This window comes from Caretta caretta, chromosome 10, assembly GCF_965140235.1.
Source record: "Caretta caretta isolate rCarCar2 chromosome 10, rCarCar1.hap1, whole genome shotgun sequence".
Classification (NCBI taxonomy): domain Eukaryota; kingdom Metazoa; phylum Chordata; order Testudines; family Cheloniidae; genus Caretta; species Caretta caretta.
The window spans coordinates 50,858,114-50,882,425 of NC_134215.1; the positions used below are offsets into that span (position 1 = coordinate 50,858,114).

Here is a 24,312-nt window from a genome sequence, read left to right on the forward strand (position 1 = left end):
CCAGATCATATTTGATCAAGACCAACAGTAGAGAGTTCAACAGAAACAGCTGGCATTGACAGTATGCGCCTCAAAGAGAACAATCAACAAAGCAGACTCTACAGATGGCAGATGCAGAACAAGACAATGATGATTCAAGGATTCTGGACCAACCACAGCCAGTTGTTGCAACTAATGGCTAGCCAGATGACAAGTTGTTACGCATGCAGGTCGTGTAATTAGAAAACCAGCATGATTCACTTAGCAGACATACACTTAGCAGACACTTAGCAGACATACATACTTCAAAGACAGCATGATAGCGTACACATTGTAAATGGCAGGAATGTAGAACATAAAAGGGGAGGTGTAATGGAATGCTAAACTGTATTATACTATTCAGCGACTAGGTGGTGTTATGAGTAAATACCTAATTTAAATGAACCTCAGCCATGTCTGGCAGAGCATTAAAGCATCTTATCATGAACACATGTGATGTGTATAAGCAAACTCTGTGATCAGTCCATATTAGGGTTGCCAACCCTCCCAGATTGTCCTGAAGGCTCCAGGAATTAAAGGTTAATCTTTAATTAAAGATTATGTCATGTGATGAAACCTCCAGGAATATGTCAAACCAAAACTGGCAACTCTAGTCCATATCTGGTACATAAATACATGACAACTATTCTGTAGAAAGAAGCTGTCAGTATCCACAGCTGTCAATCTCACACTGATTTTTTTTAAAGTTAGGATATGAGTGTGCTACTAATTAAGGCATAATATCTATAACTGGGATATTTCAATTCTCAGTGAAAAGATAATTTTCTTGCTTCTAGTTAAACTTGAAGCTATTTCTGAACGATCTAATTGCTCAAGTGGCTAGCGATAAAGTTGTATCAATTGTTTATTATATCCAGTTTAATTCAAAGCTGATCAAGACATTATTTAAAATCTCACCTACTGTCAACAGCTCTGTACTAAGGAACTGAGAAGCAAGATTATTTTCATCAGCTTTCTATTGCCACCACTTCAAATATTTCCAAAAAAGAGTATGAATGAGCAAATTTTTCTGGTCATTGAGTAAAGTATGTGTTTGCCATTTCCTTTTTAAAATTCATTTTCCCAATGCAATGGATGTTTGATGCTGTTCCACATTGTATAAATATACTTATAAAAGTACAAAACTATCAGGAAAAAGCCTTTGCTAAATTTGGAGCACGTATGGGCTGAGAACAGGGCAATTTTAAAAACAAGTCCTTTGTAGGTCACCTTTAAAATTGTTGCCTGGGATGACATATGCTCTACATTTTTAAATCTACCTATTTGGTTAATCCACTATGGACAGCAACAATGTAGTCAGTGTTGACAGAGGCCTGACATGCTTTTGTATTTGAAAACTATTCTGATTTTATTGATATTGGCATATAAATAATCAAGAATGGTAAATATAAAAAAAATGAGCCATGTTTACTTCTGCTCCATTACCAAGCAAGAGTCTTACTTTTAAAAGGGTGAAAAAGTTCTATAATCTAAAAGCTGTACTTTAAACAGTACAAAGTAAAAAAAATAAGCTTAGAGTAATTAACAGTAACACTTTATTAAAAATCTTATGATTAGGGATGGCTGTTTTGTACCAAACACTGAATAGTTTTTTAATGCCTAAGTGACTTAGGAGTTTCATTCCCATTTACTTACTTTAAGGCTTGAACCCCTAAGTACCTAAGTCACTTTTGAAAATGAATTTAGGCATTTTTGGAAATTTTACCCTACGTGTTTTTCTGACAGGTATTTATATTTTCAAGAAATACAATAAAAAAACTAAAATTAAACTTTCTAATCCTATTAGAATATATTGAACATCTTATTTTCAGTATTTGGAAACATAAGTAACAACTCAAGAATAAGTGTACTTATGAAGTAGCTATAAACACGTTTAAATGTTACAAAGATTCATTTTTGTGCTTTAAGTGTGTAGATAACAGCAAGTCTGAAGAACAAACTTTTGACTAAAATGATTCTTTTCCTTGAGATTCAGAGATGTAGAGCACAATATTTTCAACAAAAAAGGGACAATGTATTGCCCACTCTAAGTACTCACAGGAGACAGGAATAATGGTACAATCAATTATAGCACAGCAAACTTTATATATATCTGTGATATCTTATTCATCACAAACTCACATCCTGAAATGTGTCAGAATGCAGTGATGGATTGTCAGTCCCAAAGAACAATGTCCCTCCTTTAGCCACAGAATAGAAATGACCCATGGTGAAGCAGCACAAGTTTCCCCACACTACTGGGACAATCTAGTTCTTCAGAAAAAGCCTGTAGTGGTGAGAAGAGTTTGCTCTGTACATTTATTTCAATCTCTGACTGCTCTACAAAATGCCAGAGGTGTAAAACACCATGTCATCCAGTCTTCCAATAACTAGTGTTAATACTAACTTAAAGAAACTAAAGTAAAATGATTTTTAAAGAAAATTGCTACCAGTAATACCTTACTACATATCAAAATTTGATAACATATAAAGGTTTGGTCATGAAACTTAATTAGAATAAAGCCTCTTTGCAAATTTTGTAAATCTTAATATTAACAAAATATACTGAAATTTGCATGCCCTTACCTCAATTGTTAAAATTAAATATTTAAGAAAGTGTTTCACCAGTGCCAATGAATGGGGAACTCAATTACACAATTTCTGTATTGCAACTCATAAAAAAGAATAAAAAGTTTTATAGTTGCCATCGATGCAAACAAGCAGAATATGTAGATTATAAATATTAAATCTATGGGCAGATTTGGTAGAGCAGCAGTGAAAGGGGAACAGAGGCCATATAACTGAAAGTATAATAGGTACATCTTCAGACAGATTTGATGATTTCCTGGTCACATAGGTGCTGGAACTAGGGGTGCTGGGGGTGTGCACCACCCCCTGGCTTGAAGTGGTTTCCATCATATAACAGGGTTTACGGTTTGGTTCAATGGCTCTGAGCACTCCCACTATACAAATTGTTCCAGCACCCCTGCCTGGTCATGCAATGGAAAAAGTTACAGTAATCATTACACCTCTTTCTAACTTCCTTCTATCACATTTGCCCTCATTTTAACATAGTAATTTAGTTACTTATTTAGAGATTCAGTCCAACTTGTATCCCCTTATTTCAGAGAAACTTCAACTGTTGATAGGAAAAGTATTTTTAGAGTTACACAAACACTTTCATTACAACCCCCAAAGGTACCTTTGGGTTAAACTGAATTTCCACTTTTATTTCTTGATGAGTTTTTCAAAGATGAAAAATGCTCAAATCCTTGGTAGAAGAGATGAAAGAATTTACATCTCAATATTGGGTGCAATGCATGAAGCAGTTTACCATGCTTTGCCCAGAGAGAAACCTCTGTCGTTTTTTGCCTCTCCATTGAGCAATGGAATATTCACTCCACTGCATCAGATTCAAGCTCCCGAATAAAGGAGCATGACTGACAATGAATTTAATATTCAATTGATGCCTGTCAATTTGTCCTAATCACAAATGTAATCTGATTGCAAAAAATTGTTTCGTTCAAGGCCAGGAGCCCTAAAGTACTTTAGACTACATCACCACATAAACAGCAATTCTAAACAAAACTCATTGTCCCCACCTAATGAGGTCCTGGATGCTGAATTTCCCCCACATTCATGCCAAAATCAGAAGTATTTAATCAAAAACTGAAGGTAGATTGAAACTCAATCCTTCAATTGCTAAAGGAAAATTCTTTCCCAGTGAAAACTATAGAATTGTTTCAGACAATCCTTGCTGCCCATCTTTTTCTAAAGATATTTTTGCTTTTTTTTTTTTTGGCAAGAAATCTTTGGCAATCCAGGTACCATTTAACAGTAGATCATTAGTTCCTTTTTCTGTAAAAGCAAGGTGACAAACTAGAAACAAAACAACACAAACAAAAAATTCGAAGGTGCCACAAGGGCTCCTCATTGTTTACACTAGGGAAAGCAGAAAAAGACTCAGAATGGTAATTTGTAATTTTTATATGTTTTAATAGAAATGAACAATGTTCAGTGTGTGTTCCTGGACTATTGATGCACTTGGAAGGCAGTGAAAAAATCAGGCTTTCATGCCATCCCCACAGTTACTCGGGCCTTTCCTACACTAGAAAGGGTTTGCCATTCCTAGTGAAGACAGAGTTTATGAACTGTAAGGCTTATCTTGCCCTAACTCTGTAAGCCTCTACACTAAAATGTTGCTCCCAGCAATGTAACTCGCCCGCTATGCCGACTTAATAATTACCTCTGCAAGAGACATAGCGCTTAGGTTGACGTAGTTAGATCAATTCAGTGTCAGTGTAAACACTGTGTTATTTATGTTAAACTTTTTATGTCCCACAGTGTAGAGACTGTGTTATGACCCACAGTGCCCCACCATGACTGCTCTGGTCACTGTTTTGAACTCTGCTGCCTGGTGGCCAGGCACCAGAGATGTAAATATTGTTTTAAAAAGTTAACCATTTCAACTATTAAAATTATATCGTTTAACCAGTTAACTGCCGGTTGCTCCTGTCGGCCAGCCGGCGTGGCTGGGGCTGCTCACTAATGCTTACTGGTTAACTGGTTACTATTTTACATCCCTACCAGACACACAGGTATATGCCCTGTCCTCTAAATCACTGTGAATTATTGAGATTCCATTTCCTGCTTGCTTGGTGTGGAGAGCTCACCTAGCAACTGCCCAGCTGACTGTGCTGGCTACATGCTGCAGGCTGCTCTAGCCTGGTGTACACAGGAGGTGGTGGGTGTCCTGAGTCTGTGAGAAGAGGCTGTGCAGGCACAGCTCCAATCCAGCTACTGAAAAGTCAATATCTACGAGCAAATCGCTTGGGGCATGGGGGAAAAGGGCTACAAAAGGGACCCGCAGGAATGCCACATGAAAGCCAAGGAGCTGCGGCAGGCGTAACAAAAGGCAATGGTGTCTGACAGTCACTCTGGTGCAGAGCCACAGATTTGCTGCTTTTACAAAGAGCTGCATGCATGTCTCAGCGGAGACACCACCACCACCCCCAAGAGCTCTGCGGATACTTCAGAGGAGTCAGAGTCACAGACCCCAGAGTGAACAGTGAGGAGGAGTTGTTGGATGAGGAAGAGCAGGAGGAGGAGTATGGGGGAGAGGCGACCAGTGATTCAGTAGCACAGCAAGCCAGGACCTGTGTTTTGAGTCCAGCGCAGGCAAGTCTGATGCAGGGGAAAGAACCTCTGGTAAGTATGTCGTTTGCTTTGATATTGCAGGGACATATCTGTTCATTTACTCCTTTTTAATCATGCTAGAAGAGGTAGTGAAATAGCAATTCTATTCATTATCTGCTTCTCATTCCCCTGTAGAGTTAGGCAGAGAGGGCCCTGCAGAACAGAACAGGAAAAGGAGAGGGATGTGCAGCAGGAGATGCTAGCACTTCTCAAGCGTCAAACAGACATGCTGGAGACTTTTGTTGATCTTCAGGTTCAACAGACCTGTGTTCTCCTCCCTCTGCAGCCCATAGAGAACGACATTCCAGGACCTCCTTACACCCCTCATTCCCACATGGTATCTGGGGCTGCTGCACATACACTGACCTGTGAGAGACACAATTGGTATATGTGTTTGTGAAATGACAATGACTGTTCTTTCCCCTTCAAATGTTCTTTTCTCTGTATTTATAAAGTTTCATTCAATTATAAATATGTCTATTAGCATGGGTTTGGAATAAAAGTCTATTTATGGACACTTAATCTTTATTAGTTCACAACATATGCTGGCTGGGGCTGACATCATTCACAGATAATAGCAATATGTGCATTCGCAATGTTATATTACTACACACACAGCATTCATTACAAGGTTCATACCAGGATGCAAAAAAACAATGCCAGGCGCAACACACATTACTGTGGCTCACAATTAAAATGGTCTTTCAAAGCCTCCCTGAGCCCTATAGCTCCCCATTGAGGTCTTCTTATAGCCCTGGTATCTGGCTGCTCAAAGTCAGCAGACAGTCATTCCACCTCTACCCAGGCAAAAACTATTCCCCCTTTGCCTCACAGATATTATGAAGCACACAGCAGGCAGCTATAACCATTGGGCTATTTTTTTCCCTGAGGGCTGATCTCCTGAGTAGACAGTGCCAGTGTAATTCTGCCTCTGCTGAGCCTGTGGTTGAAGCACTCCTTGCTGCTGTCAAGGTGGCCAATGTATGGCTTCATGAGTCACGGCAGTAATGGATAGGCTGGGTCTCCCAGGATCACTGTTGACATTTCAACATCCCCAATGTTGAGAAGTCTGGTCTGGAAAGAAAGCCCCTGCTTGCAGCTTTCTGAACAGGCCTGCGTTCTTAAAGATGTGTGCGTCATGCACCTTCCCTGGCCATCCCATATTGACGTAGGTAAAACGTCCCCAGTGATCACCCAGCACTTGCAATACCATAGAAAAGTAGCCCTTTCTATTGATGTACTCTGTGGCACGGTGGTCTGATGCCAAAATAGGGGTATGCATGCCATCTATCACCCCACTGTAGTTTGGGAACCCCATTGCAGCAAAACCATCCAGTATGTCCTGCACATTGCCCAGTCCTTCGTAGCAGGATTCCATTAATGGCCCTGCACACTTGCATCACAGCAACCCATACAGTGGATTTCCCAACTCCAAACTGATTCCCGACTGATTGATAGCAACCTGGCCTTGCAAGCTTCCACACAGCAATTGCCACTTACTTCTCCACTGTCAGTGCAGTTTCATTTTGGTGTTGCTGTGCTGGAGCAAGCTCCGCAAACAGTTCCAGGAATGTGGCCATGTGCATCTGAAAGAGCAGCAGCCACCGCTAGTCATCCCATACCTACATAATGATGCGATCCCACCAGTCAGTGCTTGTTTCTCGTCCACAGAACCAGTGCTCTACCATCTGCAGCTGCTCCGTGAATGCCAACAACAACCTTGAATTATTTCTTTCCATATCCCACAGCAAGCTGATCTCCAAAGAATTGTCAAGTTTCCCACGGTTCCTCTGCAGATACTGCAGGATCAGGTGCATTGTGCTTGCAACACTCATCAAAACAGTGCAGAACTGTGCATGCTTCTCAGAGAGATGGAGGATGCACGGGTTTGCACGGCTTTTGAAAAAATGCATGAAACATTATGGGATGCAGATAAAATTCTGGGATGGAAAAAACTACATCACGGAACATTGAAACCATGTTCCCAATCACTCCTGTATGACTCGTTTGCCCCAATGAGGCATTGTAAACCCTTCCCAAAACACCCTGTGCTAGATGGTGGTGAGTTCCACAGTGGGATAGCTACCCAGGGTGCACTGCTGTCTGCATCAATGCAAGCATTGCCAGTGAGGATGCGCACTGATGACACAAGAAGCATCGTGTAGACATGCAAAAGAGATGTAATTACTGCAGCAGCTGTACGTTGACATAACTCAGGTCGACCTAATTTTGTAATGCAGACTTGCTCTGAACCAGTAAGAGTATTTTTGCCAATATAACTAACAGTTCTTTGAATGAAATAAGCTGTACCAGCAAAAGGACCTTTTTCTGAGTATAACTTTGTTTATACTGGGCTTTTGTTGGTATGGCTACGTTGGTTGGGGGAGTGATTTCCCTCCCTCATGCCTAACTGATATAAAAAGGAAACGGGTGGTAGTATTTGTATTTTCCTTTTTTTGGGATGGGATGCAGGGGGGAGGTTTTGTTTTTTGTATCAGCTCTGGCCAGTAAATATCTTATGAGTATGAAGCTTCACTCTCTCTAGCTTCTAGAAAGGAAGAGCCTTCTGTTTCTTCTCCCACCATCAGAGCCATCTAGCTATTGCAGGGAGCAGAATTATTCTCTATCCTAGCAAATAACCCCAGAGCATACTTCTACTACTCCTTTTTCCTAGGCAGCAGCAGCAGAGTGAAATGGATGTACTTGACAGTTTCACACTGACAACTGCAAAAGTTTGAAAAGCAGCTGTGTGACTGACCAGATTTTTTAAGTTTGTTTCATAGAATATCAGGGTTGGAAGGGACCTCAGCAGGTCATCTCGTCCAACCCCCTGCTCAAAGCAGAGCCAATCCCCAATTTTTGCCCCAGATCCCTAAATGGCCCCCTCAAGGATTGAACTCTTAACCCTGGGTTTAGCAGGCCAATGCTCAAACCACTGAGCTATCCCTCCCCTGTGCTGGTACTGCTTGGCAACGTTATAAAGATGAGCAGACGAACAGAGCTGTGTTTGTGAAGTAAAGAAGGCAACACTGATTTTTTTATGTTCACATTTAGAAGGTTATTATTGCAGTCAGAAAAGCAAGGAACGTTTAAATCAAAACTTCGGCAAAATATCTACTAATGGCTTGGCAGCAGGGAAAGCTTACTACTTACCACTGGTTAATGGATTTTGCAAGTCTTGCTGAAAACCAGCATCATCATAGTATATGGCCATGCTGCTTACAGAGAATCAAATTGACATATATAGATTACCTATTTTTTCCCTTGCCCATGTCTGTCAGTCCTTAGATTAAGAGCTCCTCAGACCTTACACTGCCACCCTTCTTGAATGCCTGTACTGTGCTTAGCATATTGTGGGCACGACTGTAAATATTAAAAGATAACAATGTCTCAACCTATGGCTTGCCAAGATGTTTATTGCTCCACCAGTCTCCAGGATCACTGAATACCAGCAGCACTGTTGTGCATATGATAAAATGCACTGCTTTGAAGAGCCCTAGCAATATTCTTTTTTGGTTTAGCATTAGTTTCTTCTGCTCAGTGATAAGTTCAGTGGGGAGCAGAAGTGATGTCTACTTCCTGCTGAACAGCTAAAGTAGATGAAGAAACCAAATGCCAGATGCTGGCTGGCAGCCTCGGAGTGGAAAGCAGAGCCACTGTGTGGCAATCCTGGCCTCATTGAAGTCAATGGGATAGGCCACTATCAGCCTAGGAACAGGATAGGGGAAAGGCATCATTCTTGCTGACCAAGGACCTGGCAGTGAGGACAGAAGAAGGGACATGCAGAATGTTGGGGAAGGCTGCAATTAAACAACTGATGGGGAAATCTGGAAGGAAAAAAGACATCTGAAAGGTTGAAGGAGAGAGAAAAAGTAGGAAAAGTGTACAAAGTAAAGTGGGAAGTGGAAAGAGGAAAAGGAAAAGACATAATGAAGGATTTTAAGGTTAGAAACATTTTATTCATACAAATTTAATTTATTCTGTACACATCATGGAATTAAATTGACAATTTTGTAAATACTTATACAAATAAGGTACAGCCCTCAGGCTCCTGGCAAGTTGCCAGTGCAGCCCTTGATGCTGCAGAGGTTGTGCACTGGTACATCATCTGTCCACAGCAGAATTCTGCTCATGCAACTAGATTCCAATCTCAGATACACAGGTATGTAATGTCCCCATGGCTTGTACAAATCAGGTACTCTTCTTTAGTATGCAAGAACAGTAGTAGATTTCAGAAGATATGCCAGTATGTTTTCCATATGTATTTGCCAGAATATAAAACATTAAGATTTTCATTTCTGGACAGAGTGGAACTATACAAGAGGTCCCTTCCCTAATTTCTCTACAGTCTACTGGAAAATTCAATTTTTTTATATTCGCAAAAGAAAGCAAAATCATTTAAAGGAGAATCATGATATAAGTAAACTGATAAATATAGGAAACTTTGTCCAACAATTCTAACAGATGCAGCTTCTCTCAGAGTTCACTTCAGAAAACTAATTCTTATCCTTTAAGTTGAAATTCTTCTATATTACAAAACACTTCACTGATTTAAAGGCAATCAACTCATATTTTGTTTTGCAACAAACAACTACAGTTTGTAAAACTGGGATACTCCAGGAAGAAAGAAAAGGAGTACTTGTGGCACCTTAGAGACTAACCAATTTATTTGAGCATAAGCTTTCATGAGCTACAGCTCACTTCATCGGATGCTGTAGCTCACGAAAGCTTATGGCTCAAATAAATTGGTTAGTCTCTAAAGTGCCAAAAGTACTCCTTTTCTTTTTGCGAATACAGACTAGCACGGCTGCTACTCTGAATCTAGGAAGAAAGTTACAACATGCACACTCACACATAGCCACGTTGTAATGAATAGAAAACTGAAGTTTAATTTTCAAGGGTTTAGAAAGCATACATAATAACCAAGTGATATGGAATTTAGTACACCTACATCTGATAAATTGTTTACTAAATAACTTGTAAAGGATTTCCCCCACAATTTTAATATACTATTCTAAAGCAATACTATAATATAGTTTACTGCCCCAATGCACCACAGTTTTCAAACAACTAGTTAAATATCTACTACCAATTTCTATTTTTTAGTAAATTACAATTTTATTTTAGTTAAAATGGCCAAGAGAGAAACAAATTCTCCCTTCAAGTACATACAGATAGTTCTCACTGAAGAAAAAGTTGCATGCTTGTACCCAAGGGCAAGATTTGGCTCCACAAAAGTACCTGACTATGACCTTTTTTTAACAGCTCTATATAATTATTCTTTCTATTGTGATGAGACTCATTTAGTGAAAACATAATTCTTCCAACTACTACAATTCACAGTAACTTTAAAAATCACTTTTAGCATGATAGTAACGTAGGTAAGGATTTGTTACATTTCAAACTAAAGTTCACAGTTTTAATCCAGTTTAAATTTCAGGATTTGCACTGTTTATTTTTTGCATCCCAGTTCAGAAAATGAAAATCAATTAAGTCAATTTCACTTTTGCTTCAAATGAGTTTAACTTTCAGGCTTTTAATACTGCCATGTTAGGACTTTAAACTGGGTGGAATATTTATCTAAAACCAACTGTTTGGAAGACTTATACATTTCACTGCTCTTAAATTCTGTAAAAGCAATATTTTACAACATCTGTATTTTGGGACAAGCTTGAGCTGACTACCCTTTTAAATTTGCACAGTTTTATCTATACAATTTTGTTTTGTGGAGTGTTTTATAATTTAAACTGTACAACTCAAATCCTTACTTTGAGATTAGCCCCTAGGACTTCAACAGGGTTAACTCAATGAATAAGTCAAGCAGAATTTTATCATAAATCCATAAGAATGGTATTTCAACAATAAGAAATATTTGTCATGTATCATAAGCATTCCTATGGTTTGCCTCTGGCATGTAGATAAACACACAAAGCAGATACATCACAAATCCATGACCACATCAGTTGTGAATAAATGCAATACACCTTACAGAGAACAAAACACAACAAAAAAAACCCCACTAAGGTCTGATATTATAACAATAATAGCATTCTTCATTATTTGGAGTAGTTGTACAACCACCTAATGAGATGTTGTGATCAGTATTTGTAAATATGTATGTGTGCACCCAGAGAAATTTTGCTTGACAAGGGCAAAGAAAAAAAGACTCAACCTCTAAACAAGGTTGTTTGTGGGGTTTTTGCCCTATCTTCTGGTAAATAAAGCTGTGTCTGTTTAATCGTGGTCGCTCTAGATTACTTTAATTAAAAATCAAATAAAAAATTCTTCTGAGCTCTACTTCTGCACTGGCCCTAAGGACTGCAAAGCTAGTGCTCAAGCCTTGACTTGTTCTTCAAATCAGATTTAAAATGTTTGAGTCTGGTCTTTCAAAAAGTTGACATAGTATGCAAAACCCCTCACGACCCCCTCTCCTACATCCTCCTTCCCCAAACCCCTCCACGACCCCCTCTCCTACATCCTCCTTCCCCAAACCTCTCCCCGACCTCCTCTCCTACATCCTCCTTCCCCAAACCTCTCCCCGACCTCCTCTCCTACATCCTCCTTCCCCAAACCTCTCCCCGACCTCCTCTCCTACATCCCCCTCCCCCAAACCCCTCCCCGACCTCCTCTCCTACATCCCCCTCCCCCAAACCCCTCCCCGACCTCCTCTCCTACATCCCCCTCCCCCAAACCCCTCCACGACCCCCTCTTCTACATCCCCCTCCCCCAAACCCCTCCACGACCCCCTCTCCTACATCCCCCTCCCCCAAACCCCTCCACGACCCCCTCTCCTACATCCTCCTTCCCCAAACCTCTCCCCGACCTCCTCTCCTACATCCCCCTCCCCCAAACCCCTCCACGACCTCCTCTCCTACATCCTCCTTCCCCAAACCCCTCCACGACCCCCTCTCCTACATCCTCCTTCCCCAAACCTCTCCCCGACCTCCTCTCCTACATCCTCCTTCCCCAAACCTCTCCCCGACCCCCTCTTCTACATCCCCCTCCCCCAAACCCCTCCACGACCCCTCTTCTACATCCCCCTCCCCAAACCCCTCCACGACCCCCTCTCCTACATCCTCCTTCCCCAAACCTCTCCCCGACCCCCTCTTCTACATCCCCCTCCCCCAAACCCCTCCACGACCCCCTCTCCTACATCCTCCTTCCCCAAACCTCTCCCCGACCCCCTCTTCTACATCCCCCTCCCCCAAACCCCTCCACGACCCCCTCTCCTACATCCTCCTTCCCCAAACCTCTCCCCGACCTCCTCTCCTACATCCTCCTTCCCCAAACCCCTCCACGACCCCCTCTCCTACATCCCCCTCCCCAAATCCCTCCACGACACCCCCCACATACCCCTTCTCCAAACCCCTCCACGATCTCCAACATACCCGCTATATCCCCCTCTCCTAACCCCTCTTCAGCCTCACTTCACCTTCCCTCCTAACATACACGCGGCTGCCTCCCCGACACCCCCAAAGCCCACACCGGGGAGCGTGCAGCCGTGGTCCCTTTACCCGTGTAGGGGGTGCGGGCGCTGCCCCTGGCGGCGGTGGCTCTGCCGGCCGGACCGGGCACCCCGAGCAGGGGCACGAAGAGGCAGGTGAGGAGGAACAGGAGGCGGCTGCCGGGGGAGAGGACGCGCCGCGCCTGGATTCCCCGTTCCGCCATCGCTCAGCGCAGCGCGGCGCCGCCTGGCAGCCCAGAGAGCGCGCGGAGCCGCAGCCTCAGGCAGCTCCGCCTCACACTCGAGGAAGGAGCGTCTCCCCAGCGCGGCGAGGCTACCCTGCTCTGCCCCTCGCTGGGGGCGGGGGGGAGAGGAGGAGTGGGCGGGGCACGGGGCGAGACACCCCCGCTTCGGGGCGCTCCGGAAACCGTTAGGGACTCGTTGTGTCCCTCCCCGCGGGGCGCGTGCTCTCCTCCTCTGAAGGGGAGGGCGGGAAAGGAGCGGCCTGCTCTGTTGCCCTGAAGCGAGGGGGCCGAAGGGGGGGGGGGGTATCACAAAAGATACATGGGGGCGGTGCTTAAAGTGGTCTGAATAAAGTGGAGGGTCTATCTTGAGCTGGAAGCTTTGTGCTTAATGTGCGCGACTCAGCTTGATTATACATGTAGCCAGGGGTGCGAGCCCCCCTGCCACTCTAAGCCCCCTGCCTGGAGGGGTCCCGGAAGGGCCTGGGCACAGCAGGGGCAGCACACCTGCCGCAGCTGAGGTAATGAGGGGTTTGTTTCTCAGACCTCTCTTCCTTGCCCTGTGGCATAGGAGCAGCCCTGGCCCTCATGCAGCTTGAGAATGACCTGGCAGGCAGCTAACACTGGGCACAATAGGGTTGTCCTTGTTTGGACGCTGTGCTGCACATCTGTGGCCCGTGCTCAGATGCTGTAGGCCATGTGTATGAGCTTATGGCAGGCATCACAGATGGCCTTATGTTTGGACATCATGCCAGACATGTACCATCCTGTTGACCCCGGGCTTTGCTGCTCTGAGCAGCATGGTAAAGGCGGGGTTGGATAAGGGCTAAAGGGTCCTGGGGGACAGGGAGCAGGGGGCAGTTGGATGGGGCTGAGGTTTTGGGGGGGGGGGGTAAGTCAAGAGACAGGGAACAAGGGGGTTTGGATAGGCATGGGAGTCCCGGGGGGGGGCTCTCTGGGGGCGGGGGTGTGAATAGGGGTCTGTGCAGACGGGAGGGAGCAGGGAGGGTTAGATAGGAGGTGGGGTCCTGGGGGGCAGTTAGGGGCAGGGGTGTGAATAGGGGTCGGGGCAGTCAGGGGACAGGGAGAAGGGGGAGTTGGATAGGGGGTGGGGTCCTGGGGGGTGGTTAGGGGCCAGGGTACAAGGAGCATTGGATGGGTCTGGGGTTCTGATGGGGGGGGGAAGTGGGAGGGGCAGTGGGAGGGGCAGATAGGGGGCAGGAGCCAGGCTCTTGGGGGAGGCACAGCCTTTCTTACCCGGTCCTCCATACAGTTTTGCAACACCGATGTGGCCCTTGGGCCAAAAAGTTTGCCCACCCTTGAGTTAGACCCTCCAAAGCCATGAGTTCTTTAAAATATACTACTATGGGTTTTGCTTTTTGGTCTGTCTTCTATTTTTTTAATTCCCCCTGCTCCTCCAGTTTATGTGTGTGAGAATTAATGTGGCTGTCTCTCCCAGATGTATTGATTTTCGCCCCCACTGCAGCAGCTGTCGCTCTCACATCTGTCCATCTGCCTGCCCAGCAATTAATTCTGCTCCCACAACCCAAGATCAATCCTGTCTCCCCAGCCCCCACATCAGTTCTGCTCCCTAAACAACCCACTAATTCCATCCACACATCTGATCCTCCTGCAACTCCAGTGGGCCTCACTCTCCTCCCAGCCCTGAGTGGGGGCTTAGCAGTAAAACTGATTTTTAAATGCTTTATTGATTTTTCCTTTATTAACATAATATATACTTTTAAAAAGGTACATAAGAAAACAGAAAATAGAAGTAACTGACATACTCAAACAATATATTTCTGATTTGAGGTATTACCTGATAATACTTTTCAGTTTGTAGAGAGAAGGAGAGAAAAAAATAGGTTAAATGACTTTAACACAATATTTATTAGCCACAATGTTTATTAACCTTATGTTAAAAGATGTTTTGGGTACTAGTGTGAGGTGTATCTACTGTGTGTATTTGTGTCTCCAGAGACTCTATTCTCAGAAAATGAAGAACATTTTCAACTCATATCATTTTTAGCAATTCTTTATCTCCTTTTCAATATGGTTATTATATGTGTTTGGGATTTCATTGTTATACATATTGTCAATGATCAAAACTATATTTTATATCAATTATTTGTTTTACAGAACAGATCAGTCTGCCTATTTGTATACATCATAACATGTTTGGTTTCAGAGTAGCAGCCGTGTTAGTCTGTATCTGCAAAAAGAACAGGAGTACTTGTGGCACCTTAGACTAAACTTGTGGCACCTTAGACTAACAAATTTATTAGCGCATAAGCTTTCGTGGGCTACAGCCCACTTCATCGGATGCAAAATATTAAACAGTACTTCATCATGTCAGACCTTAATGAAAATTGTTTACCTTAATGAAAATCAATACTTTAACACTTTTATATTATTTTTTTCCTGTATGCTCTTTGTTTTAATATGCTGAATGTCATATTGAGATTATTCATGTCTGCAGAAGGCATAATGCAGTCAGCATAAGCCATCCAAGGAGCGATTGCTTACATGGTAGTTTTTCCAGTGTAGTCGTCCAGTGGCCTGTTATATGGATTAGAATGCTCTGCAGTAAAAAATGACATTTCATACATTGGGAACATATATCTTCTTGTTTAGTCTTGACAATTTCTTACTTTACATACACTGAGTGATTGATTCTGCATCCATTGCACACCAGAACTTCTATTAATTTTAGGTGTTCAAGATGTAGGATTTAATCCTTAGTTTGCAATTTGTAGTTTACATGCAGGTTTCAGCATAAGATTATAAAATTAGCCATTTTGGCCTAATGTGTCATGAAAATATGTGCTGTTCTCATGTTTAATATCATTAATATAAATTTGGAGCAAGCAATTTTCTGAGCACTCCAAAAATCAGTCAGCAACATTTCTATTGTTTATCACAAATTTAAGGTTCTGGCTGCGATTGATCTTTGACCACATTGCACTGTCTGTATTCCTAAATCAAATTTGCTTCTTAAGAGCTATATATATACTACCCTTATGTAGGAATTGCATGAAAGGTATTTTATTATGGTAGTTTCTGGTTAAAGGTACTGGATGTAGTTTATTGACTTTCCAGCACATAAAAGATAAATTATTTTTAATTCATACCCATGAATTTGCTTGCAAATGGGTGCCATTTGGGTAAAATAGATGTTGCAAGATTGAAAAGGATTAAAGTCAAGGTACATGCCCATCATTATGCTAAATATATCGAGGGTCATCTGATCAGTGGCGGATTTAGAGTTAGTGGGGCCTTCTGTGCAGCTTCATTTTCAGGGGCCCCCCCTCGGGACCAGCTAAGAAAAAGAACATTCTCTCTTATCTCCCCCATTTTTTATTCATCCTCCTCCTATAAGTAATGGGAAATAAATGAAAATAAAGTGAGGTACCTTGACTGGGACAGGGTCGGGGTATGGAGGGCAGGCTCTGGGAGGAAGTTTGGGTGCTCGGTGCAGTCTCTGGGCTGGGGTGTGGGAGGAGGGGGAAGGGGTGCGGGCTCTGAGAGGAAGTTTGGGTGCAGGCTCTGGACTGGGACGGGGTTGGGGTGTGGGAAAGGGTAAGGTGTGAGGGCTCTGGGAGGAAGTTTGGGTGCGAGGTGCAGGCTCTGGGCTGGGGCAAGGGATTGGGGTGCGGGAAGGGGGCAGAGGGGTGGCGCTTAACTCGGGCAGCACGGCTCCCAAAGCAACCTGCACACACACCCCTCCAGCAGCGGCTCCTAGGCGGGGGGCGGGCAGCGGGGCAGGGCGTCTCTGTGCACTGCTGCCTGCAGGCTCCGCCCCTGCAGCTCCCATTGGAACTGTGGCCAATGGGAGTTGCGGAGTCAGCATTTGGGGCAGGGGCAGCGCGCAGACACACACATACACTCAGGGACCACAGGGACATGCTGGCCGCTTCCAGGAGCGAAGTGGCGAGGAGGGAGGGAGGCAGAGCAGGCAGGGAGCTGCCTTAGCCCTGCTGCTGGCACATCTCTGCATGCCCCTTGTGGGGAGGGGGCAGCAGGTCTCCGTGAGCTGCCTGGGGCAGGAGCAGCATGTGGAGCCACCTCCCCCACCCGCCAGGGGCACGCAGACACATGCCAGCAGCTGGCCGCTGTGGGGCCACTGGCCACGGCATGCAGGCAGCCTGCCTTCCTGAGCTCTGCTGCACCACCAGCCGGGACTTGGGGGCAGGCTGTCAGATATTTGGCCTGCATTTTGGAGGCCCCCGTGTCATTGGGGGCTCTGTGCCACCACATGGTTTGTTTCATGGTAAATCCACTCCTGGATCTGGTGAATGTGTAAATATTTTTATGGTAGTAAATAACATATATAAATAAAGAAACTAATTTTCCACTGGGTGTTTTGAACTTGAACAAAATGTTAATATTGCAATAGCTAGCATTAAGCATATAATTGTGTATATCAAAATAACTGCATAAATAATACTTTGATTTCTGGTATCTTTAATAGGGTCCACTTAACCAGAAATGGAGATTCTAAAAGTCCCTACTAAAGTGACTCCTATGAATCATCCATCAGAGCCAGTAATGCAAAAAGTAAATTGGAAGTTAATTACAGATAAAAATAGCAAACTGCTCAGTTCTATTAGTAAAATAAGATGTTTTTCACAAAATTCTGTGAAGTGCATTTTTTTTTTCAGACTATTACTGAAATTACTGAAATTACTATTACTATTACTGAGCAAAGTAGTAGGAAATTAGCAAATGGGATACTAAAATCAATCCTTTTAAAATGCTAATTTAAAAGCCCTGTCTGAAAAATCTGTTATAATAGAAGTGAATGAAGCAATTAAAACTTGAAAAGCAGAGGTCTTTAGAGTTCGAAAGTCCTGATGGAGAGTATTTTAAGTTTTTGAAAGAAATTGGGAAAATGTTTGGATGACATTTTTTAATTAGAAGTCTTGTCTGAGACTATAAGAAAGAGAGAATATTTGTACTACAATTATCTGGAAGCATAATCTCATTGTGCCAAGGTGATATATACTACTCACTTGTCTGTAGGTGTAAGGGAGTTTATCATCTCTCTATTTAGGTACTTGCATAGTCTCCATTACCATATTATCTGTGTGCCTCATGAGCTTTAATGTATTTGTTCTCATAGCACACCCTTGTGAGGCAAACAAGTATTATTATTCCCATTTTACAGATGGGGAAATGAGGTAGCATCAGACTTAATCACTTACCCAAGGTCAGACAGGAAGTTTGTGGCAAAGCAGGAAATTCAACCTGGTGCTCCTGAGTCCCAGGCTAGTGCCATAACAACTGGACCATCATTCCTCTCCTTAGTCTGACACTAAAGCTCTAATTCTGCAAGATAATCAGTGCAGATGGTCCCTTGCATCTGTATAGAGAGCCAATGAGGTCAGTGGGGTTCTGTGCAGGTAGATCCCTGTACCATGCAGAGCTCCATTATAATCAATGGGTCTCCATACAGGTAATAAAAGATCATCTGCACAGAACAGCCTGCAAGATCAGGGACTTAACTGGTGTAACTCATACATTAAGTGGCAAAAAGGGAGAAGTGCAGCAGTAAAGAAACTAAAGCAGTAGGATACTTTCAAGTAGTTCTTCTCTTCCACTTAAATTTAACTTTCTGACATTTGTTCAGCATGTAAGTTACACCAACGTAGATTGCTCTGCAGTCATTTAAACTCCTTACCCCCCACTTACTTATGTGTAACTTATACCACCACATGATTTCTGTACTTTGCCTCTCTTCCTTAATGCAAATACCTATTGATTTTGAATAGTTTTGGCCTTGATAGGGGATACGTACTTCCCCAGTGTCAAAGGGATCAAACATGATTAATAAGAATAAGTCAAATAATGGACAATGTTATTTTCATTATTTATATAGCATTATGATATACATGACTTTACATATTTATATAAGTTGCTTGGGTGGCCTTCTTAATTTGTATGCTTTTATAATTAGATACCAAATAGATATTTGATTGGACCAAAAGAGTATATCTGAAAGAAGCTCTGGGTCGTCTACCCAGGATACATTGCTATACACAGGCAAAATACAGTAGGTCAGAAAAAGAACGTCCATAAAGGTGAATAGAGCATAAAAAATAAAGAGAGCATAATAATCTGGAGAACAAGTTTACTGAGCCCTTGGCATTTTTGTAATTATTTTTTGTAATTATTATGGTACTGTTTCTGTAGAGGCCAAAGACAGTAGAGATATTTTAGGAATGATTACAAGGAAAACGGGAAAAGGTTGCATTTTATGCAGATGATATATTGATTATAGTTAGTCCTAATTTGCTACTAAAGAATTTAAATAACTTTTGTGATTACAAAAGGATCCCCAGATTTCTAACAATTCCTTAGTGAATACTGACTTTAACGAGTTCCAGCATCCACTGAAATGAGAACTATGCTCCATTCTATTTTTATATATTGTTCAGTATCATCATCTAATGCAAACATTTCTGGAGAGGGAATATGTTCATTTGAAACATGAACCTTAGTAGACAACACCACATGAACTTACATGTAGGAAAATAACACTAAATTTAGAGGGACAGCTAAATAGAATACTTAGGTACTAGTATATTGTAAACAGTTCCTACTTTGTGCACTAAAAATAAATATGTAAATAGGTAGAAAGACAGTGCGGATTATTAAACCTGACATAACATATTGTTAAAATCTGTTTTTGGTATTTATAACCTGTCAAGATTCCTTCCCCACTCTGAACTCTAGGGTACAGATGTGGGGACCTGCATGAAATACCCCCTAAGCTTATTCTTACCAGCTTAGGTTAAAAACTTCCTCAAGGTGAAAACTTTGCCTTGTCCTTGAACCGTATGCTGCCACCAGCAAGCGTTTTAAACAAAGAACAGGGAAAGAGCCCACTTGGAGACGACTTCCTTCAAAATATCCCCCCAAGCCCTACACCCCTTTTCCTGGGGAAGGCTTGGTAAGAATCCTCACCAATTTCTACAGGTGAAAACAGACCCAAACCCTTGGATCTTAAGAACAATGAAAAATCAATCAGGTTCTTGAAAGAAGAATTTTAATTAAAGAAAAGGTAAAAGAATCACCTCTGTAAAATCAGGATGGTAAACACCTTACAGGGTAATCAGATTCAAAACATAGAGCGTCCCTCTAGGCAAAACCTTAAGTTACAAAAAGACACAAAAACAGGAATATAGATTCCATCCAGCACAGCTTATTTTACCAGCCATTAAACAAAAGGAAATCTAACGCATTTCTAGCTAGATTACTTACTAACTTTACAGGAGTTGTAATCCTGATCTGTTCCTGGCAAAAGCATCACACAGACAGACCAACACTTTGTTCCCCCCTCCAGATTTGAAAGTATCTTGTCCTCTCATTGGTCATTTTGGGTCAGGTGCCAGCTAGGTTACATTAGCTTCTTAACCCTTTACAGGTGAAAGGGTTTTGCCTCTGGCCAGGAGGGATTTTATAGCACTGTATACAGAAAGGTAGTTACCCTTCCCTTTATATTTATGACATAACCCATTCCTAATTTAGCTCTGAAAGAGGCACAGATACTGTGGTGGGCACAAGAAATACATTCTTGCAAGGCTAAGGAATGTAGACGGTAGGTTTAGCATGGTCAAATATTAGATATACTTCTGGGAAAAGCAGATAAGAGTCTGGGCATAGTGTTAATATACCTCTACAAGGTTCTCTGGCATACATTTAGTGTTGAATATACCTTTCTACTTCTGATCAAAATACAGCCAGAAATTGGGAGGAAATTGACTCAAGCGTACTATAACTTTTCTAACAGGTTTCAGAGTAGCAGCCATGTTAGTCTGTATCCGCAAAAAGAAAAGGAGTACTTGGGGCAGCTTAGAGACTAACCAATTTATTTGAGCATAAGCTTTCGTGAGCTACAGCTCACTTCATCGGATGCATCAGATAAATTGGTTAGTCTCTAAGGTGCCCCAAGTACTCCTTTTCTTATAACTTTTCTGTATATTTCAGATGTTAGAGGACTGCTAGTTATTGAACATCATCTTGGTAATGCTGCAGGCCTGCATCCATTTCAAAGTTTTAAGGGACATTAATGGAATATTGGCCTTCTCTGTTACTATAACAGTTCAAATAAAAAAACCAGAACTTTTAAAAATGTAGTATTACTCATCATTTTATTCTAATTATTTGCACTACTATAGTGCCTAGGAGCCCCAGTCATGAACCAGGACCTCATTCTGCTAAGGTGCTGCACAAACACAGAACAAAAAGATAGCCCAAAGATCTTACAATCTAGTTATAAGACATGAGACAATATATGAAACTAACAGATGAGAGTGCAAGGGAAAAAAGTAGACATTTGGTCAATGGGAGTTAGGCTACTAAGTGCCTAAACCTCTTTTGGAATGAGATTTAGGCTCTTAAATCAGCAAGGCATTGCAATGCTGAGAGCAGTAATGCCCAAATACTTTTAAAAATCTGGGCCAAAGACTTATCAACCTTATAAAATGTTATAGGCATATTTATAGGCTTGTTAGTGATTGTATTCCTGGATCAGTGGGTGAGCTAATGGACCTAAAGACACTTGGGGGTAAATAATGCAAATTCCCAATACTGAAACAACGCAGAGTAAGTCTTTTGACGCTACACCCCCTGAAGCATATCTTGTGGGCGTGGGGCCTGCCCGGGTTCGGGACATGTTTGCCTTGGCCCACAAACATGCCCCCTGCATCCTGTTCATCGATGAGATCGACGCCGTCGGCCGGAAGAGGGGCTGGGGGAACTTCGGGGGGCAGAGCAAGCAGGAAAACACCCTGAACCAGCTGCTGGTCGAAATGGATGGGTTCTACTCCCACACCAACGTGGTGGTGCTTGCAGGAACAAATTGCCCCGACATTCTGGATCCTGTGCTGAATGGACTAGTTTGACCTGGTTTAAGATGACTAAGACAACAAAGAACTTGAAACTGTATAAAATATCAGCCCTGACCTTAGTATGTGGTCCTTAACACTAGCTGGTAAGCCAGGCATGCAGAACAGCTGTTTATTGTTTGTAAGATGTTTTCTCTTAAATGCTTTGGTTCTAAATAAATAGTACTTTTCTTCATGAACGTAGTCTGGTCACTGAATAACCCTGTTATTCCCCGGAGAGACAAGAATTGCAGCTGCTGAAGTCACACCTGCTGAGGTGATCACAATGAACTGCAGGAATCTGGAGCCTAAAACCCTTGGATGGAGACAGACATTTCGTGGGATCCCAGCCTGAGAAAGGTGTGAGCTAGACTTGACACCTGAAACTTAAGTGGGGTGCCCTTAACTTCAACTGTGACAGCCCCTCCACAGACTACTATATATATGCTTAGGCGATAGTTGTGTGTACATCATTTATAGAGCACGCACACAAGCCAACTGCTGCATAAGATTCCCAGAAGCTAGAGAGAATACTTACTGTGCATACCCAATCTTTTTTAGATGGTGTTAACATCTTCAAAAATAATCTATTACTTTTGGAACGATCACTATTGGGAACTAGGTACTTATATGGGCCCCATTACTGTAATATGTGTGCTTCTGTGAACTTAAAAAGTGAAAAGGCTCAAAACTTCTGAAATTTCTACATTAGTCTAGATTAATGCACCAGGAGCAACTCCATTATGTACAAGAGTTTAAGCTTCATTTTTATGATGCCCATATATAATGAAGGGAATTTAATTCTTTGCATTAGTCTACATATAATGAACAGTTTTAGTCAGGATTTCATTTTTTCAGCAAACTTGCTCTTATGGTTAAAGCTGAAACGGAATGTCAAAAATTCCTCCTACTCTAACTACACTTAGTTATAGTTAATAGTAAATCAGTACATAAATCCAATTAATGTAAAACCTTGGGATTAAAATATTTTTAAGTCCACTTTGATATATAATGTGCTACTAAAAGTTGAAAGAATTCAGTATAATGTGCAGGTATCAACTAGATAAGTCTTAAAAAACAAACAAGAAGAATGCTATCTATTAGATAGACACAAATGCCTCATCTTAAAATATAGTTATGATCCCCAAATCATTTAAACTTTTAATGCAGGATGTTTGGAAACAATCTGACAGAATTCTAAGGTTTCTTTGAGGCAACAGGCTATATAAATTTACTTTTGTTCAGACTGCGGGTTGTTTCTGGCCACATTTGGAGGAGGTACTTAACCAGTCAAAACTATCTGGGATAGATTATACAAAATAAAATGACACATGAAACTGAACTTAACTTTTTTCAGATCAAATTCAATCCTGTGAACCTGGTTTCCTTTAGAGGAACAATAAGAGATAGTGAATATTAAACTGAAGGCCCAACAACCAATATTACAGCTTGAAATGCATCAGTTAAAGCCCCTCAGTTAAGGAACAATCAGTTAGTCCTATTTTTTAAAATTACCGGTGATATTCTGGGATGTGTCAGAGAATTGAGACTATTGAATAGAAAGGACAGTAAAAACGCACATCACCACCTATACAATACCTATTTGGCTGTTTACCCTAGATGAAATCCCTTTAGCACTGAAGGAAAAGTTAGTTGTTCTAAGTTGTAGGACTTCATTGTATATTTGTTCCATATGGATTTTTATTTCATACTTAGTGTATAGAACTTTAAGTTTGGGCTAGTTTTTTTGGTTTTGGTTTTCTACCTCTCCCAATAATTTGTCTGGTTTATCAGTACTTAGTGAGGAGTATTAAAGAGGAGCACTGCACATTGATTTAAGCTTATTCAGATTTTTTAAAAGCATTTTCATAACATTTTAAAGCAAATGGACACAGCTGTTGGGAGCGGTTTAATACTTCACTGCAATGTCAGAAAATCCATTAGCATCAAGCCAGGGCATGAAAACAAGACAGAAGTGTTTAATGCCCTTCGAATACAAAAAACAGTCAAACAGCTTAAGTTCTGTGGAAGTGGTTGATTTAAAGATAGTTTACTTTTTCTTACAAATACCTTCCTTAGGGAGGGCCATGTTCCTTTCTTGTGAGAAAATAGCTTATTTTGATATCTTGGTCATTTAAACTTGGGCAATTAGTTTATTTGAAAGTGTATACTTTTCTGGAAGATTATGTTAAACTAACAGTATTTACTACTAATTAGAAGTACTCTTGCTGCTTACAGGAATATTAGTGGAGCAGCCTTAATCAATATTATAAAATTTAATATGCCAAAAAATTATAGATAATCTTGTGTGACAAGTATACTTTCATTCAGTATTAGAATTTTAAATAGGAAATGTTCTATAAACGTGTTAAGTTTCTGAATGGCTTTATTTTTCACAGTAGTGTCATAACTCTGTTATTTACTAAGTAGCCACATCTAGGCTCTAGACTGGTTTAAAATATTTAACTTCCCTCAAGAATCAGTGTATTTAGATGTTACTGATGAAATAAAATACCCATTACCA

General features: G+C 41.7%; 1 protein-coding gene and 1 long non-coding RNA gene across 2 annotated transcripts in view; one reads left to right on the forward strand and one right to left on the reverse strand.

Moving 5' to 3' along the window:
- The window catches only part of CHRNA5 (cholinergic receptor nicotinic alpha 5 subunit), a 28,350-nt gene extending 15,344 nt beyond the window's left edge, over positions 1-13,006 (reverse strand). The window contains exon 1 of the mRNA XM_048867333.2: positions 12,729-13,006. Coding sequence (XP_048723290.1) covers positions 12,729-12,882 — 154 coding nt within the window. The 5' untranslated portion in view covers positions 12,883-13,006. The remainder of the gene's footprint in view (positions 1-12,728) is intronic.
- On the forward strand, positions 4,685-8,608 carry LOC125643982 (uncharacterized). Its single transcript, XR_007358882.2, has 2 exons — positions 4,685-5,226; positions 6,886-8,608. It is a non-coding gene; the product is annotated as an uncharacterized LOC125643982 (long non-coding RNA).
- Positions 13,007-24,312: the final 11,306 nt, after the last annotated feature.